Genomic DNA, 19,731 nt, shown 5'->3' on the forward strand with positions numbered 1-19,731 from the left:
TTTATTCACCTGTCTTTTCCAAGTTAAATTGCTGTTCAGTTGTCTTTGCCACATTACTTATGTGTGAACAACAGCAGTTTTTTTATGAATCTGCTTAGTAAAGTGTTTGGATCTAGTATTAGCCTCATTTCTACTTTCTCCTATTTCCAGATGGAATCCAACCTCAATCCCTAGTAAAAAGGACAACAGAGCAGAAACCCCTTCGAGGTAAACATCATTTCAGCCAAGATGTTTCATACTTTCTTAATTTCAAAAACAGTGTTGCCCATTTTGTCAACTCACAGATGGAGATGTAAACCTTTTAAAACACTTGTTGTCTATATTCTTGCCGTTAATGAGTAAACATTTTGAATAATTAATACAAAAATGAGGTTACTCACATATTCAAATCTAATTACATTTTTTTCCTAATTATTGTGCCAGAACTGTTTGACATTTGGACCTCCTTTGTGCAGTGTTTTAGTAGCAAGACTTTTTATTGGCTGCAGTTTAAATTACAGTATAGCTGTAAATTCCCTTGTAATAGTTTTTACCTCAGCATCTACTTACTGTAGAATTCCAAATCACGAGCTAAAGCATTTTACTTAAGAATTATTCAAATGTGGGGCGGCACGGTGGCGCAGTGGTAGCGCTGCTGCCTCGCAGTTAGGAGACTCGGGTTCGCTTCCCAGGTCCTCCCTGCGTGGAGTTTGCATGTTCTCCCCGTGTCTGCGTGGGTTTCCTCTGGGCGCTCCGGTTTCCTCCCACAGTCCAAAGACATGCAGGTTAGGTGGATTGGCGATTCTAAATTGGCCCTAGTGTGTGTGCTTGGTGTGTGGGTGTGTTTGTGTGTGTCGTGCGGTGGGTTGGCACCCTGCCCAGGATTGTTTCCTGCCTTGTGCCCTGTGTTGGCTGGGATTGGCTCCAGCAGACCCCCGTGACCCTGTGTTCGGATTCAGCGGGTTGGAAAATGGATGGATGGATGGATTATTCAAATGATCTGTAAATAGTAGCAATACTATGAACTGCTCAGCAGCGTGGATGGAAACTGACCTTCAGTACCATCAGGCTCAGCCTGCTCCTCTCGCTGCTTCTGCTTGAACTTCATATTCCCATAGTGCATGATAGCTCCAGTTAGCTTGTACACAGAGTTCTTCTCCTCTTGAGTAAAACCCAGCACATCAAAAGCACTCTGAAAGAAAACAGAACAATTCTGTGACACTAGTAGTCACCATTTACCTATGCTGGAGCTCAGAAACGTGTCAGACACTTAGCATAAGGTTAAGAGAACAACAGTAATATGGTGGGTTGGTAGTGGGAGGAACATTGGAGGATAACAAATGGGTGAATACTTGACCTTTTTAAATTTTCAGAAGAAAGCTGACTAGCTACCATCTGCTTTAAGGGTAGGAAAATTATTTGTACACATGGACTTCCTAGGGCAATTACCTTTTCTTTTTGTTTGTTAATACACAAAAATAATCTTATGTGTTGTTTTATTCTCTTATGTGGCCCATCAATATACTCTGTTTTATTAAAACACTTTGTATCTACAGTATATTTGTCCTGGACAGGCAGAGAGTGGTCTTGTGCCCTTACACACTTTAGAGAAAACAGAGAGTTCAGTCCAAGCCTCAGTTTTTTAGTCTTGGCAAAGCCTCCTCAGGACTCTGCATGGATTTTCATTTATCCCTTCATGCACTTTTAGTAGCACGTTGGTTCACCAAACGCAGTGGACGCCTAGGAGTCTGTCAATCCTTGATCTAGAAGGTTTTACGCCAAGATTAACATACATCTTTCACATTCATTAAAAAGATGGCTCTAAACCTGCCATCAGGTGGTCCAAGCTATTAAAATAGCAAAATAAATTATTATTGGAATTAGATCACAAATGAATTAAATGGAAATCAAGTCAACTTTCTACAGCTTCATCTCCCAAACAAATAAAATTGATTAAGCTTCACTAATTGCTTGAATATAATGTATCCATTAAATCATGTTGCAGTCATATCATGTTGACTCTGGGTTACAGTAATCCCAGTATACATCCCTGATCTGTGACCCAGACAGCAGTGCCTACTGTTATCACTGTGCCCTTCATGGAGAACAGTCATGTTTGTCCATCTTTTAATAGCGATAAGCACTCTTTCATGTGGGTGCATTGTAAAATATCACATAGTCAAAGGATGCAGCCATTTTTTTATAAATCCCCAAAACAGAACGGGTTGTTGACATCACTGATCTAGTATTAGGGGTGTGAAAGAAAAATGAACAGCTTACAAACTACTAAGGGTTAACAGCTGACAAAGCCGCTTTGCTATAACGGCAGGTTATTCATACAGGTGTCTGTCATAGACAGGGTGCAGTAAGCTGACCTAGGACCATTTCCAGTTTCTTAGGAACACATCGCTTTGACACAAGAAAGATGACCATTCCTTCCTTAGGGTCTATCTGACAAGTGAAAAAAATAAGAACAGATGGCCCATTAATGTAATAAAAATAAAATGCTTAAGGATATTATGTTTTTTTTAATAAATAAGGGGAATGGGGAGGAAGAAGAAAAAGCCAATAGAAAAAAAAATTAACTTTGCTCTTCTGCCTTGCAACGTAGAATCCAGGTACTCATCTGTGACTGAATAAAAATGTAACTGATTGAACTATTAATGTCTTCCTCGGGGGGCTTTCTTCCACAGGGGAAGAACACAAAATCCCAGGAATCAACATGGTGGTTTGGGGATGGGCTAGCTGTCCATCATTTCACAACATGATTTTCTGAAAGCACCCACATGAAAGTAATTTTTAGTATTAAAAGATAGAAAAAAATGACAGTTTCCCTTTAAAATAATCTAATGTAACAATTTAACTAATGTAATTTTATGTTTATTAGCTTCTGAATTGGTATTAAAATTTGTCCTTTGGTTCACTTCTGAAGACTAATGAATTTTTCCCATATCACATTATTACAGTGAAAACTACCAGATAGACAGTTAGATATGAAAAGGCACTATAATTATAACCCTAACCCTAACCCTAACCGGGCATCAACCAGTCATGTTTGGGTTAGAGCAGAATACGAATTGGACCAAAATAATTAAATTGAGAAGGGCGAGAGATTGGATTAACCCTTTGGGAACATACGATCCGGGGGGGACTAAATGAAAAATAATAACATAAGTATTTTAAGAATTTTTCAATATCAATTAATTATTTATTTATTTATCTATTTAAGGAAGAGTTGCTCTTTATTTTTTTAGTTATTTATTAATTAGTTTTTATTTTCCAGATAATTTGTCTTAAATAAGATTGAATTATTTTTTAATAGGAGTGTAGCGAGCCAGGGCTGGGCAGTAATGCTATTATCCCCTACCCTAAAGCTAACCCTAATTATAAAAATACCATATGAAGGTGATAGATAGATAGATAGATAGATAGATAGATAGATAGATAGATAGATAGATAGATAGATAGATAGATAGATAGATAGATAGATAGATAGATAGATAGATAGATAGATAGATAGATAGATAGATATTTTATTGATCCCGAGGTAAATAAATGTAATAACAAGTAAACCAAGTTATACTGTATATAAACGTTTAAGTACACACCATAAAAATAACATTAAACAAGTACAGTACACTAGGGTTGTAATCTTACAGTTCAATACAGGTAATGTAGATGGCGCCTAAAATGATCGCAGTGCAATGGGAACTGTGCAAATAACATTACTACCAAAGCGACAGGTGGTATATTATAATAAAGTAACAGATACTAAAGTGACATAATATTAAAGTAAATAATAAAAATAAAGTGACATGGTTTATGCTGACAGGATAACATGTTTAAAGTGACACATTATGAAAATGGTTATATAGTACTGACCAAGTAGTGAGATATCAGAAGTAGTGTATCTCTAATATAACTAATATAGCTTATGTGCATAGAAGGAGCAAGACAACATCTGCCCCCTCCTCTGTTTTTGGAAACCACTTATTCTGTTTCAAGGCTTTGAGGAGCCAAATTCAATTCTAGAAGCATTATCTGAAAAACAGGAAACAACTCTAGGCAGGACCCAGGTTTATGACAATGCACAATCATGCAGACGCCTTCATATTGGGCCAGTACTGTCTTATATGAACATGGGAGATCATTCATAACCCACATAAACAGTATAATGAGACTGCAAATAAAACCCAAGTGCCCAAAGTAAAGAAAAAGCAACATTAGCTACTCTACTGTCATGCTACCCAAATATCAGCAAGTTGGAATTGTAGTGTAAGATTAAAAAAGTACTACTGTATGTCTTAGGGGACAGAAGAATAATCTGGAATCAGTTCATCCACAAAAAGGGAAAACATTCTCAAAGAATTCACAGCAACATCTGTCAAGCTATTGCCCTTTGGGTCATGCAGTGTCCATAACAATGAAATGAATAGATGACACAAAGAAAGCATAATGTTTTCTTTTGTTTAATTCATTTACTGTCACATTTGTATGAACAACTTACATCAGTGGCAATCAGCTCCTCTGCATCATCGATGGAGGCCACTGTGACCTCTCCTTGTGAGATGAAGGCATAGTCATATGGGTTGTTTGTAATTAGTAACATTTCTGTAAAATAATGAGCAAAAAGATATTTTTACATGGTCTGTATTTATGCAGTAAAAGCCTATTAATGCTATTGCCAATGTCTTTGGTAGTTTCCCCAAGCACCCGTCCTTTTTTATTTAATTCACGTGGGGTGGGCACTGACCCAGAAGTTCTGGCTTCTTGTTGGACAGAATTTGATAGAAGATATGATAATCTCTCTCTGACTTGAGCTGAAAGATCACACGAGATTTCTCCAGGAGATCTAAGCATGAAACAGATAAATGTCATCATGTGAAATTTAGACAAGAGTCAGTATAACATAGAGGGAATTAAAAAAAAAAACATAATTCTCACATGTTTCAATATCAGCTGATGCCAGCTTCCCAGTAGCTGCAAAATGAATTCGAATAAATTTGCCCTTGGGAATGATGAAAAAGAAAAGTTAATAGCCAAGATATTTTCAAACTCGAAGCAGGAAGAAAAATATGATCTAGATACTCACAAAACGAGATGAATTATCATTCCTGAGAGTTTTGGCATTACCAAAGGCTTCCAGGGCTGGGTTGGCCTGAATGATTTGATCTTCCAGGGTCCCCTGTGTTTTAACAGATACAACTTTCAGTTATGTCGCCCTGCCAAAGCACACTTTAGTTACCTCTCTGAGCAAACTGACCTTGTTGGAGGCGGCTGAATCTTTCTTCGCACCTACAGCAGCAATACTAGCAAAGTACTGAATGACTCTTTTGGTGTTTACAGTCTTCCCAGCACCAGATTCTCCACTGTGAATTAATAATAAGTTTTATGAATTGTGGTGGCTTTTGTTAAATGAATTAGAAATCTATGGTAACTCAAATAACATCTTATGGCCTAACTCCACCCTGTCCTAAGTATAGTTGCTCAATTAACAATCAATGTAAATTTTATTACAAAATCAGTATAAACTGTATCCATAAATGAAAAACACTACTAGTTTTTCATTTGAAAATGGCTATCACCAATAGCGTTTTCATATCATTTTACGTAAGTATGTCCATGCACACGAAAAGGACATAGATGTTCGCCTGGATTGGGTATGCGTGCATCAGCTGAAAAATCACCTGCCACGGAATTTATTGCGAAACTGTAGCAACATGTGACTTTTGCACACGCATGCAACACTCAGACAATTCAAAATCGAATTTAGACGCATACAGGTAAGCAATACAACAAGCATCATGGATGGCAAACTCCTCTGTGTCCACTTTGTTGGAATATGGTTGTCTTCTGTGAAGGGTTTTAAATGTTGTAATAAGCAGGATCCAGTCAAAGAAGGGCTACATAATAAGCACAGACAAATCAGAGTGTGACATTTTCACACATTCACGTTACTATGCCACGTACAGCACTAAAGGGCATTTTCAAAAATCTCTGTTTTGAGGTAGTGTGGATGAAAAGGAACAACAAAGATGAATGTCTTCTTTTTTAAATGAAAATGCAGCAGTGTGGAAGCACCCTGTGAACACACATACTAAAAATGTGAACAAATGGAACTGATCACTTGAACAATAATTATGCAATTAACATAAAACCCAGCAGACCCCTGTGACCGGATTCAGTGGGTTGGAAAATGGATGGATGGATGGATGGAATGTAAGTCCTGCAGTGGGCCGGAATGGAGCTTGTGTAAGAAGTTAAAAGTCTGAGATAGATAGATAGATAGATAGATAGATAGATAGATAGATAGATAGATAGATAGATAGATAGATAGATAGATAGATAGATAGATAGATAGATAGATAGATAGATAGATAGATAGATAGATACTTTATTAATACCAAGGGGAAATTCACAAAGATATTTCTGGGCTGAATACTGTCAGGTTTACCTATTTGAACTGTTTTGGCTCTGGATAGAGACTTCTCAATTAAGGATGTTCTCCTCCTACTGTCGAGTTGTTCCAAAGGTGAGGCCTTTGATAGGTGTGGGGATGCTCACAAAAACCACTAAACACTTTACAGTTGGAGTTTGCTCCAGTGGGCAGGACTGTCACCCCTTTGCAACTTCAAGTTTCCTTCAAGACGAATTGTCTAGCAGTTGTCCATATGCACCTAACAACTATTCAGAGTAAGTTAGTCTTTTTAGAGACATTTGTTTTTTTGCTCGAAAATGTACTAACTGTTGATTCTGTACTCCTACCAGGAGACTTCAATGTTGCCATGGTGAATGATAGAAACAAATGGAGGAACATGACTGCCCAATTAGAACTTGACTGGTTTATTGTTATTGGATTTCTGTGCTGTCTAGAACAAACATCATGTTCGAACACAGGGATGCTAGTAAGTATTCTTGATACCAGAGTACCAAGGGTTAAAAATCAATAATCGACTTTATTGTCATGACATCTAGATCTGAGACTGCATGTTTTTAATGCTCATGTAAAAAGAGGTACTGTACGGTTAACTTGTGCCCACTAAGTGGTGAACTGGCTCCGATGGATGGAGTGCATACTGGTATAGTCAAGTGGGTGTTGCAAAATTGCTTGTTTATGATGAGTTCAGCTCTGACCTCCTGCATCTTAGGAGAGATAACGTTCAGTGGGTCTGGGTGGACCATTTTCAAGAACTCAGTAGAAGAGGTAGATGCAAGGAGCTGTGGCCAAGAGGGCTGGTGTTGCTGTGTCATGGCAAGGTGGACACCAGCAGTAAGGGAAGCTCTCAAGTTGAGTGTTTTAGCAGTACAGATGCTGGTTTGAGAAACTCAGAGGTTAAGAAGGTAACAATCACAGTAGTGACTGACGCAAAATCCTTTGTGCTTGCGAGACCAAGGGGGATTAGTTTTGGAGAATGCAGAAAAGGTAGACTGGGCATCTACCTGGACTGTTACCACCAAAAGTAGTCTACAAATCAGGATATTGGTAAAAGCTGAAAAGAGCAGTTTGATAAACTTCAAAGCTGGTTGGTCAGTTTATCTCTGAGGCTAAGGTCACGATGGTGATTAAAGATCTCCGTAGTGGCAAAACTGGAGGTATGGATGAGAGCCAATCAAAGATGCTGAAAGCACTGAATATTATTGTTTTTTTATTGGCTGGCACCCCTCTTTAATGTTGTGTGGAATGTAGGGATAGTGCCTCAGGAGTGATTGTCACCATTTTTAAAAAGGTGAACAAGAGGGTGTGTTAAATTTTCTGAGGGATCACACTCCTCAGCATCCCTAGTAAAGTCAATGCTGGGGCTACTTTAATGGAGATTGCGTCAGATAGCTTATGCTTGGTACCAGAAGAAACAATGCAGACTCCGTCTTTGTCAGGTAATAGTGGACCAACTCTTCATCCATGCAGATGTTAAAGGTTTCAAAGTAACATGACAATTCATTTTGCATGTTCTTTGTATACTTGGAAAAAGCTTGTGGTTGTATACCTTGTAATATGTTTTAGAAAGGGCTTCAGAAGTATGAGGTTACATGCTGTAGCGGTGATCACACTGTGGAGTTCAGCTATGCATATAATAATTTAGCAGATATATTAATTTAGCAGATATATACAATAATAAATATAAAATGTGTGATTTTGCTGAGCCCTGTCCAGGGTTTGTTCCTGCCTTGCACCCTGTGCTAGCCAGGACAGGCTCCAGCCCAACCCTAGCAGCGACCCTGGTCTAGATTATGCAGGTTACAAAATGGCATGGCAATTTTGTTGTATGGCATAACGGCTTAACGTCATAAAATACTGAAAAATTGAGACCAAGAGGAGTAAGAAAATATCTTTAAGAATTAATGATATGTAGTAATAACTCAAGTTCAGCTTGATTCCTGCTCACAATTTTTTTTCATTTGGCCTGCCACACCTCGTACTTCTACTCAAACTTGACTGTCATGTATACAGAAGTATATTTTGTTACCAGACTGGACTCAACATTTAACGCAGATTTTCTTTCTTCTGCTATTTAACATGAACTCTCTAAACTAACATCTTAAATGTGAGGAAAGAGAGGTACCATATACAGTATGCTGTCCTGTCCCCAGCAGCTGTAAGGCCCTGTAGCTCCAGGATGATACTTACGTGATCAGAATAGATTGATTTTCTCTGTCTGAAAAAAAGGATTAAATAAGTGTATATTAAATTGTAACTTTTCTAATCATTTGTAAAGGTTAAATAAATTAAGGAATGGCGTAGTCAATTAATATTATCTTCTAGCTACTATAATTAAAGGAATTCCTAATATGCTCACATCAAAGTGAACTGTTTAGCAAAAACCTGGGTGAAATATTACTTTGTGTTAATAATGTAACATCTTTCATATTAATCCAGATATTTTCTTTGCATAAGTGTGATGATAGCTACCTGGAATATGTGCTAGTCAAATCAAAAATATCATAGCAACCTGAGGGTCCAGGCCTGTGAGGGACATGCTCCTCAGGAGGCCACGGACTGCTCAAGGGGATGGGACTACAGGAGAAGCCAGTTTAAAAGCAGCCCTGTGAGCAGCAGGTGGGGGGATTGTGCAGATACAGCCCTCCCAACTGTTAAATTCCACTGCCCCAGATGCATGGCTGCTGACAAGCCTCGGATTTGGACCCTGGGCTTGAGTTGGCTCTTAGTGAGCAGGGGAACAGTGCAGCATAGGGGTTGCCTCTGACCCAAAATGAGCGTAGGGAAGCAAAGCCAGGCAGCATGTTTTGAGCGGACAAAGCAGCTGGAAGAGTGAGCCACAGATAAAGACTTGAGCAGCATGGCAAAATTGGCGTCAAAGCTGGCAATAGTCTACTCACCAGCGATCAGCATAAAGCGGCTAAATCCATTCTTCCGTCTCCCACAGCCCCCAGGTTGTTATAATATTTTGTCAATTGTTATGTAATACAGTTTATGTAGTCTCACTACAAAAGATATCTTAAACACTAAACTAGGTAAAACTAGGAGGCAGTCACACATTATTGATTTTAAAACTGGTTATTAATTTGAAAACTTGTCTATATGATTGCAAAATAAATATCCTTTTATTAAAGGATCTGGCAGTAAGAAAAATGAAGGCTTACCTGTCAGCATGTACTGATAGGCATTATCTGAAATGGAGAAAATATGAGGAGGGGCCTCAGTCCTTTTCTTGCCTCGGTAAGCGTTGACCACCTCTGCATTGTACACAGGTAGCCACTTGTAGGGGTTCACAGTAACACAGAACAGCCCAGAGTAAGTCTGTAAGGAGAAGCGACACCACAGCTATTTAAATGTTTCATCTGGAAGCTAAAGACAGCTACAGCAGCGTTTCTCAACCCTTAAGTATTTGTGACCCGAGTTTTCATAACAATTTTAATCACGCCTCCTAACGTTTTTTTGAAAGGAGCCCACTAATACCAATTTGTTCTGTTTTAATTAATGAAATATCATAGATGCATATTTTATTATACCTACTTAACTTTTATCGACATTTATCTAACTCTATATTTATTTTTCTAATACCAGAATGTAGTTTAATTTAATTTGTTTTGGTTTTAATAGATGTATTTTTCATATTTTCGATTCTTGTTTTCTTTTTTTCACATCTTCGCGCCCCCCTTTTTGTTACTTCACACCTCCCTAGGGGGGCCCACCCCACAGTTTGAGAACCACTGCGCTGCAGAGCTCTCCAGTAGTATCTGAGGATAGCAAAGATTTTCATTAAAGATTCTGAAATTCCACTACTAATGTTACATCTGTTATCCACAGAAGTGATTTCTTGTGACAAACCTCTGTTTAGACTTACGTAAATCATCCAGGCGGCGTAGCGCTCTTTGAGATTGAACAGCACTGCGGGCTCATGCAGAAAAGTGAACATGGCCATATCCTCGATCTTATCGAATTTAGGTGGGTTCTGTGGATGCACATCAGCCTCTTTCACTGTTAAAGTCTGTGAAAACATCAAACAGACAAATGAAAAACTATAAAATGCAAATAAACAAGGCCCGTTATCAGCCTATTAGTATTTCTTCCCCCAGGTACCATAGACCTTCTACCAGATTTACCAAATGCATTTATTTACTTACTTACTTGGCATCACCCGTGAAATTTTATAAGACAATGGGCCTCAGTTAATCAGGTGTATTAGAACTATGTAACTAAGTACTTTTCTGTATATAATATTGGTAGCTTTTGTTCTTTTTATTTTTATCAAAGGCTAATGTTATTTCCAGACAGTGATGTGTAGTGTTTAAGGCTCTGGGCCTAGGACTTCAAACATTTCTGTGTCCACGGACGGATGAGCTCAAATCTGAGTGACTGTCTCAACTTCTTGACATGTCCTCCTCACTCACAAAGCCCATCCTGCCAGCGTCAGTTTCAGTCTGTCAGAGCCACATTTCCATCTTTAGGATGTGAGGGGAACCAAACAAAGTGTGACAAAACTCATACATAAGATATGAGAATGAATAAACAACTCAGAGTCAATGCCAGGTTCAGTCATGGGTCCCTGGAGGTGTAAGGCAGCATTACCCACTGTGCCACTGTGCTGCATGAGAGGAATTTATCAAACAGTTTAAAGTTGTTCCTGTGTGTATGAATTTGTTATAATGATTATTTGAATGTTACTTCCCAAAAAGTTATTTTGGTGTACAGTGAGATGAACTGGTTTTGCAAATTTTCACTTCATTTATTAAGAGAATAAGGACAGTGTTCTCATGGCAGCTAAGACAGAAGCAAAATTTCACGTGCGTTTTTATTTGCCTTTTCCCACTAAGAATTAACAACCCTACAAAAATGCTGCACATGGCTTTGTTTCTGTATGTGGAAGAAATAAAACCTAATAGTTTAGATAAATCTAAAGAAAAAATTAAATCAGCTGGTATATTCATAGCTGTGCTTAAACGCTTGACATCTTAATATCTGGCTTGTTGAAATCCTTATATGTCACCTTTTAATTCCTGCAAGCACAGGAAAAATGTGTACTAAGACTCATATACAGTATTATATAACAGTATAAAAATTTGAATTTGAAATTAACATTAAATGTACAATCAGTCATCTGCCAGCTCTTTTTTACCCAGTTTTTCCACTACGGGGTGATGGGAAGGTGGAGTCCGTGCCAGCAGCACTGGGCAAAAGGCAGCACCAAGCCAGTCTATCACAAGGGACACACAGTTCATCAATCAGTCTTTATTTTATGTGGTATTATTTAGAAATTATACTACCACAAGACACATTAACAAAACACAGGAACAAATTATCAGCATAACAAAATAAAAAAATAATGTATTAATTTTCTAAACCATTTAAATCAGTTCAGGATTGGGGAGGCGTCACGGGAGCGCTAGTTCATTGCAGGGCGTACTCATTCACACCTCCTGACTGGGCAAGTGAGACTTACAAATGAACTGAAGGTGCACAGGGGTATTACTGGGCTATTCAGAGAAGAATCAGAGCAGACGTAAGAAGAACGCGGCCAGAAACACGACCAGCATAAAAAACAGAACTGTGATGCTGTGCTGAAGCAGTGGAAGCCACTGGGCCACCCGATAAAAAGTTTAACTCCAGATAATTCAAAAATGGCTGATAAGTCACAGTTTAATAAAGTGGTATAAAAAGATATTCCATTAGAAAAGAAATATACTGAAACAAACTTCCAAGACATGTAGTTGAAGCAGAAACTGTGACTGGATGAGGTATTGGGACAGAGCGGCTAAACAAACGAGCCTGATGGACTGAAAGGTCTCCTCTTGTTTGTCATATTTCTTATGTTCTTATACGTATACCAGTAGGATACCACAACCTAAATGGGAATTACAGGTTTCATGAAATGAAGGAATACAACATATTAAAGCATGCAATAAAATCTCCTTCCTGCTTCAGGAATTATAAAATGACAGCTAACAGCATGGCTGAACTTGCAGAACAATGGTGATGCTTTTTATCGCCAGAAAGGAAGGCTGCTTGTTTAAATCACTTTAAGGCCTGTGGAGGCTGTAGGGAGGAATGGACTTTAAACCACAAGGCCACCAGTTCAGTTTCTGCTTAGAAATCACAATGTGACCCTGAAAGGGCCACCTGCTCGGCCTGTGCTCCCAAAGTCAAGCGCTGTACGTCAAAAACTGCACATCATCTGTTTTAGATAAAGGCCAAGTGCACAATAATCAGCAAAGATGTTAGTTAGTTTTAAATTGGATGTAAAGGAGTAATTATTTGTCCCTGTTGACCTTAGAAGTGTTAAATCTTTAGATATGCCTGTGCAGACACAGCATGCCGCAAGCAAGAGTTTATTTTTGCTAAGATCAAAACAACTTTATTATCTACAGTATAAGTCTTTATGGCCTGAACACATTAATAACGCACAATAGTCTTAAAACGCTACTGACAGCACCATATTTTTTTCTGTAACTCGCTTGTACTGGTCAGTTATCAGTGGATTCCTCATGCAAATCTTTGTCACAGTCCAGTGCCTTCAATAAATGAAAATCACTGCAACTGGGTTGGACAGTAGTCAACTGGCTCAAGCTGTAGACTTTGAAGTTGTGTTTTTACCGCATGGTAGCACAGTGGTTGGTGCCGTACAACTCCAGCATGTTTACTTTTTCTGTGTGGACTTTCCTCCTGATACTCTCAGGGTTTTCTTCCAAGCCTGAAATATACGCAAGTTAGTTAAACTGGCGACGTAACATCAGCTCAGAATGAGCGAGTGTGTCAGGGAATGTTGGTACGTGTCTCTGATTGTGCCCTTCACATGGCCACTTCCTTTCTTGTATACAGTGCTGTTTGAAATGCCTCAAGACCCCTATGGCACTCTAAACGAGAGTAAATTTGAAAATGAATGAATCAGTCGTTCTCAAATGCCTACTTGTGTATATTCTCCCTTTCAACAAATCTGGAATGCCTTGCTCTCTGCTAACTCACTTTTTATTTTCAAAGGTAAAAATTTCAACTTTCATTGTCATCTAAATTACAGAAAAATCATTTATTGACATGAGCATATCAAGACATTCGACAGTTTCTTACCCGGCCATCTAAAGTTTGTACGGTGACTTTGTCCCCTTCACGACTCGTCACTTGTGCCTTCACATACTCTTCCTTGGGGTCAGGCACAAAACACTCCTTCTTCATGTCAAAAGGGCGAGTCTGAGCTTCCAGGCGCTCCTTATCGGATTTACGCAGGAAGGGTGCAGCTGGGCCAAATTCTGCCATCTGAGAATCCCCCATTGTGACACCTGAACATGCAAAAAGAGGGAGAGTTGTGCAAAGTGTGCATTTGTCTAATCGACTGACCAGATAAATACAGTTATCAGGCTTAGACATTTGTTAAAAATAAAAACAAATAAATAACAGAAATAGTTGGTAAAACTGAATGCTGAAAAAACAGTACTGAAATTAAAATGATTTAGTGGGTCAGACTATTTAAATTCCACACCAGGACAGTGACATGCTTCCCATTATAATTCCTTTGTTAAGTTTTTATTCTCAAAAAAGCTGTAGTTAATCTTTTAAAGAAGGAAGGCATGCTGCTTAGTGCTTAATGTTGCTGCTGCCATTTGTGTAAAACATAAATGAAAGAAGACTGAGAAGTGACTCAGAATTGGCCTGCAGAACAGTTACCAAGGTGGGTTTTGTTTTCCAGCAGATGCTTCTAGCGTATCCTCCAGTTACTCGCAGACATAACTCCAATGGACCAAATGAGGTAAGAAGATGGATGGATGAATGGATTTGTCAATGAGGGACATGTCAATGTCAGAGTTAGTTCCTGTCTTCCACTCAGTGCTACTGGGTCATACTCTGGCTTCTCATGACTCTGCATTGTACTGAGTGGTATAAGAAGATGGATTGATGAAAGGATTGATCTGTGAATAAAAGCATCCTTTGAAAAACTAGCACCCCAGTCACCTTGAGCTGGATCTTACTGGGAAGGAATGATGGCTCAGTGCAACCCTGTATTGGAATTAGTTAGAATAAGTAAATGGGCGGCTGGATAAACTCCCATGATAGGTGACATGATGCTTTACTTCTGTCCTTCTGTGCTGTATGCATAGTCTTGTTATACACTGACATGTCTACAAATGACATGTAACTTTTTAATGAACAGAATATAAAAAATATGTAACATAAGTAGGGTGGCAGATAGCCTTGCCCACCACACAGAGACTGAACCTTAAAGATTTAGAACATTATCCAATTAATCTTGTTGCATGAAATCAACCATTGCTCTTGGAATTCTGACTCCTGTGACTATAGTTTAAACTTAATCACTTTAAGAACGGGTATCATTCATATAATTATCACCACACTTTTAGTCTGGTCAGTGGCAACATGCTAAGCTGGACAGACCAGGCCACCACATCCTTATCGTATTATGAGCAATCTCTTCCAGCTCTTCTGGGGGAATTCCCAGACATTTCTGGGCCAGTCTAGAGATTTACAGTAATCCTTCAAGCATGTTCTGTGTCTGCCGTGGTCTACTTCCAGGACGTTATGCTTTGTATGCCTCTAGCAGTGGCTTCCTAACAACATGCTGAAAAATACTCCAACTGTGGAAAATAAGCAGCTCTACTGTCAAGGTCCACCATACTGCTCACATCCTCACCATATCGTGCAAATAGTCTGACATACACATTACATTTCTTTAGTTTGCAAAATAATCTCCTAATCAACTGAAATTATGATAAGGCTGCCAGCCTTCTTGTATGTCACAAACGGTGACTAAATATTGGCTCCGATACTCTGAAATTTTGGGGGCCAACTGGCCAACCTGATTAAGTCCAGAAAAAGGCCATTAAACTGGAAGAGAGATTATGAAATATCTGAAACACACTTTAAAATACGTAGTCTGCCATATTAGGTCAGTAACGATTCATCTGCCAGCTATATCTTAAATATTTAGTGATATGTTTTTTAATTATATTATTACATTTCAAATCAAACCCTTGGTCATTGTCTGCATTTTTCCTTTGTATCTATTTGGATTTTTTCACCCACATCCCAAAGGCATGGAGGTTAGGTTAACTGGTGACTGGCCCAGGGTGTATATGTGTCACTGGTGCCCAGGCCAGGATAGCCTCTGGTACTCACAACCCTGAACTTGATATATGGGTGATGGATTCATTCTGTCACTGGGCCTGTAACCATGCTCTACAATACACACATCTGCTGTCTTCAATATAACATGAAATGTAACAGATTACGTTCTCATATCTGCTTATGCCATATAAAAAGAAAAGTGCTTAGTCTAGCTGTCTCAAAATGTAGAAAATTAGAACAATTATGATGAAAACAAGCCATTCAGCCCAACAATGTCTGTTAATTCTATTCACCTAATTTGAGGTCCTTCAAGTCCTAACATCTGCCGGGCTACTTGGTGATTTGCTCCATGTGTTTACGGGTCTCCACCCTTAACAAGTTTCTATCTGTGTCCCTGTGTTGCTTAACAAGAGGAATCCACTATTTTTATTCTCTTCGCAATTTTGAACACTTCAATCCTGTCACCTCTGAATGTCTGTTTGCTTAAACTAAGAAAGTTTCATTTCATTCCATGTATCCTCATAGCTTTTACTTCACAGTCCCAGAATTAGATGAAGCTCTTATCTGGACTTTCTCTATGCTGCTATGTCTTTTTTGTAATATGGATGCCAAGACTGCGCACAGTACCACAGGTGTGGATTCACTAATTAGTTGTATGTCAATCCAGCCATCTATTTTGTCAAGCGCAGCGTCACCGGGAGCAATCATCTTACATTAAACCTTCCTTGACTTGTACTAAACACAACTAGCCTGTAGAATCTAACACCTGACACATTGTCTGGATGTAGACGGTGAAGAGTCCACTATGGCTCCTAATGAGGTGTACTTTTAAGTTTCAAACCTCTCGTTGTTTTTTCCAATTTAATTTGTTAACTCTTCATCTGTAATACTTTACATTTGCATACTTATACAGGAGAATGATTTAACTCATGTCCTACTCACAGGCGTTCTTCCTATTAGAATTTGTGAATGGTGATTCGTGTCTGACTGCGACCTGTGAAGGACTGGTGTAGCATTACGTGTAGGCTTCTTCTGTGTGCGCAGTGGAGATCGGACAGACAATTATTGTGACAAAATCATGGTACTTAAGTACCCGTGGTACTTAAGACAGGATGCTGCCTAGAGAGCCTTTTGACTTGAACAACGTTAGGATTATTTCGTCAATGGATCAATAGACTTTCAAAATAGTCTACATTTTTATACACACTAACATCTTTATAAATTTTAAACTGTGCAGATTAACCTTGGACACCAGTGATCAAACTTACTTTGGTGATCACGCTCTGCAAACATCAGCAACACAGCATAATTTGAATGACATGGACAGCTCTTAGCACTGCAGTGCATCGAACAATTAGAAAACTGACAAAAAATATATAAGTGGGGACCCATGTGTGACCACATATGTAAGAATGGTTAACAAAAAGACCCATAAGGCTGTCGAGAAACATGGAGTCGTGCGCCTATGATTGACGAAGCTGCGAGTCTATGATATCACCAAGGGGTCTGACGCTGACCCTGTCAAAGTGAGAGCAACGTGAAACTGACCCTCATTAATTCCTCCAATCATGGTGTTCACACTGTGGTGCCATTAGTATCATCGGCTCCTTCACATTGCCACAGGAGCGAACTGGGTGTCAAAACCGGCCCGGGCATCCTTCAACGAGTGAGGTGACGAGGTTGACCCACTCTGTCCATTATTTATTGTAATTTTCTTAAAATTTGTGATGAGTATGCAGCTCGCTACTTGCTATGAGCCTATGATATAAGCTCTATCTAAACTGTTGCCAAACTTAATCTGAACACTGTTTTTTAGACACAACTTAAAATTTGACGACATGCTTAGAAATAAAATTTAATGAAAAATAAAAATTTAGTAACACAGCTTACATGTTCCGTCCTAATTTGAAAAATTCCTATCTTGTGTTTTATAACTTTATTTCATCATATTATTAATTGCAGCTGAAAACCACAAATTATCACTCACGCAGACGACCAGGGAACAGTAAAATGCATAATACATAATCTAAACTAATTATTAGCACTGAAGAATTTAAATACTAGATATGAGATAAAATAAATTGCAATAATGTATATGCTAACCGAAATATAGCGGTATCAAAACAGAAATCACCAAAAGGCAGTTTTGACCTAATTTTTCGCTGCAACGTTGTGTACTGACAACTAAAACAACTTGATGACGTAATACGGTATATTATATAGGACTACATAAATCACAGTACCGGACAGATAATGTTTAGTAGTTTAGAAAATTAATTTTAATGTCAAACAGTAACCAGTACATAAAATTTATTTCATGAAACGGCCGGCCCATAACCAGACCAGAGTCTGCAGCCCACCGGGCATTGCCCAAATGCCCTAATGGCCAGTCCGCCCCTGCATTGCCATGATCAGGATGACTGCAGCACTTCACCTGCCCAGATGCAGTGCGATGTCGTAATGTGCTCACGGCCTGAATTTGTGTGAAAGAATCGGTTTCCTTAAAATTCAAATTAGCTGTTAGCCCCTCTTGGTGCCAGTTGAACGGTGCTAGTCTTTCATGTCAATGTTGGTGAAAGAGATTCTATATATATTTCAGTTTTGATGTAACAATTTGTCATGTTTATTAGGTTTTAACAAGTGCATCTGCACTAACAAATGCTATAGGAGTAAAAACTCTCTAAGCTGTATGCACTTTTTTTAAACAAAAGGATAATGTGTTTCAGTTGTACTTTAACAAACTTGCCTTTTTATAATACTGTATGTGTAATCAAATTGTGGCGAGACCTCTTTAAGTATGAAGATGAACAAGTGTAGCCACCATAATTTAGTTTATATCATTTGAAAGAAACCAAAGTAAAAAGATTTGTGAACTGTGGGATTTTTTGTTCATGTGAGGTCGGACCATGTTAATAAAACTTTAGTAAGTATTCATTGTGCAATTTTATTTTAAAGTACAACTAATGAGATGTAATGGCAATTGTGTAACATCAGCAGCAAAAACACACCAGCTCATTGTCAGGAACCAACCATTCCACCAGGTAGTTGCTCCCCTAAAATCACGTTACAGACAACATGCTATGCTATGTCATAGAGGGTGTTATTTTAGTGAGAATGTATTTGAGTTAAATTCTTGAAGTGTCAATTATAAATGAAATTCAGTTTTTATGTTAAATGCGCACACCTCCACTTAACTGCAAAAACCATCTGAATGCTTACTGCATCCTCGGGGAGGTGAACATGAAGCCTTAATAGCCATTTCTAATGACTGGGCTGTTAATTACCAATGGATGTCATTACACACACATATATATATACTGTATATATATATATATATATATATTGTAACAAGTATACTTATTCGGCTCCTGGCTTTTTACACCTTGCACTCTGTGGTGAATGAAAAGCCGTCGCTAATCAATTGAATCCAAATCACAGCACCAATATGTGTATCAGACATGAACTTCAACACAGCCACCCAAACCCTACCTTCCTGAACATAAATTCTGAAACGTTAACCATGTCCTCTACTTGAGGCTGCAAAAATCAGGCCTTCATAGCTAATTGAGCTGGCGCCAGTTACAATTATGATGAAAACAAGCCATTCTGACGTTACTCTGACGTCTATGAAGGGGAAGGTAGCTGCTTCATCAGCTGGATTCTTTTTTGCTCCTCGCTACTTATTAGCACAGCTTTTGCAAACCGGTTCCTTCATCTACATCAACAACAAAACACAAAAAATTCATCAATATTTGAAAATATTCTCCATTTTGGCCTTGCTTGGTTACAAATGGCTTAAGTTTCATTTCCACCGTTTTGTGACAAGTCTGAATTCTTTTTAAAATTCATTAGAGTTTACCCAACCAAGCACAAGTACTCGGGTCAAACTCCCATATTTAATTCATACTAAGTGGGCACTGTAAAGGATTAACTTACATGTCCATCTTCACACTTAAGTGAAAACTACTAAATTAACTGCAGAAGAAGAGTACACGAGCACAATGTTGGAACTTCTTGAGGTAAATGATGGTCTTTGACAGCATTTAGGGAAAATAATATTGTCTCATCTCCAAGCAAGGAATATTTAGAGTTGTTACTTATTACCACCCATCCATCCATCCATTATCCAACCCGCTATGTCCTAACCACAGGGTCACAGGGGTCTGCTGGAGCCAATCCCAGCCAACACAGGGCGCAAGGCAGGAAACAAACCCCGGGCA

The 19,731-nt window shown here is 38.6% G+C and overlaps 1 protein-coding gene and 1 long non-coding RNA gene across 2 annotated transcripts in view; one reads left to right on the forward strand and one right to left on the reverse strand.

Moving 5' to 3' along the window:
• LOC114645819 (myosin-6) overlaps positions 1 to 13,710 on the reverse strand; it is a 50,422-nt gene extending 36,712 nt beyond the window's left edge. The window contains exons 1-10 of the mRNA XM_028793684.2: positions 13,502 to 13,710; positions 10,284 to 10,427; positions 9,580 to 9,736; positions 8,606 to 8,633; positions 5,243 to 5,348; positions 5,072 to 5,164; positions 4,924 to 4,987; positions 4,733 to 4,831; positions 4,487 to 4,590; positions 1,033 to 1,171 (exon numbers count right to left, since the gene is read on the reverse strand). Of these exons, the coding sequence (XP_028649517.2) occupies positions 1,033 to 1,171; positions 4,487 to 4,590; positions 4,733 to 4,831; positions 4,924 to 4,987; positions 5,072 to 5,164; positions 5,243 to 5,348; positions 8,606 to 8,633; positions 9,580 to 9,736; positions 10,284 to 10,427; positions 13,502 to 13,702 (1,135 nt within the window). The 5' untranslated portion in view covers positions 13,703 to 13,710. The remainder of the gene's footprint in view (positions 1 to 1,032; positions 1,172 to 4,486; positions 4,591 to 4,732; positions 4,832 to 4,923; positions 4,988 to 5,071; positions 5,165 to 5,242; positions 5,349 to 8,605; positions 8,634 to 9,579; positions 9,737 to 10,283; positions 10,428 to 13,501) is intronic.
• LOC127526572 (uncharacterized) overlaps positions 1 to 19,731 on the forward strand; it is a 150,616-nt gene that overhangs the window by 32,519 nt on the left and 98,366 nt on the right. The gene's annotated exons all lie outside the window — the stretch shown is intronic.

The sequence above is a fragment of the Erpetoichthys calabaricus genome, chromosome 2, assembly GCF_900747795.2.
Source record: "Erpetoichthys calabaricus chromosome 2, fErpCal1.3, whole genome shotgun sequence".
NCBI classification, from domain to species: domain Eukaryota; kingdom Metazoa; phylum Chordata; class Cladistia; order Polypteriformes; family Polypteridae; genus Erpetoichthys; species Erpetoichthys calabaricus.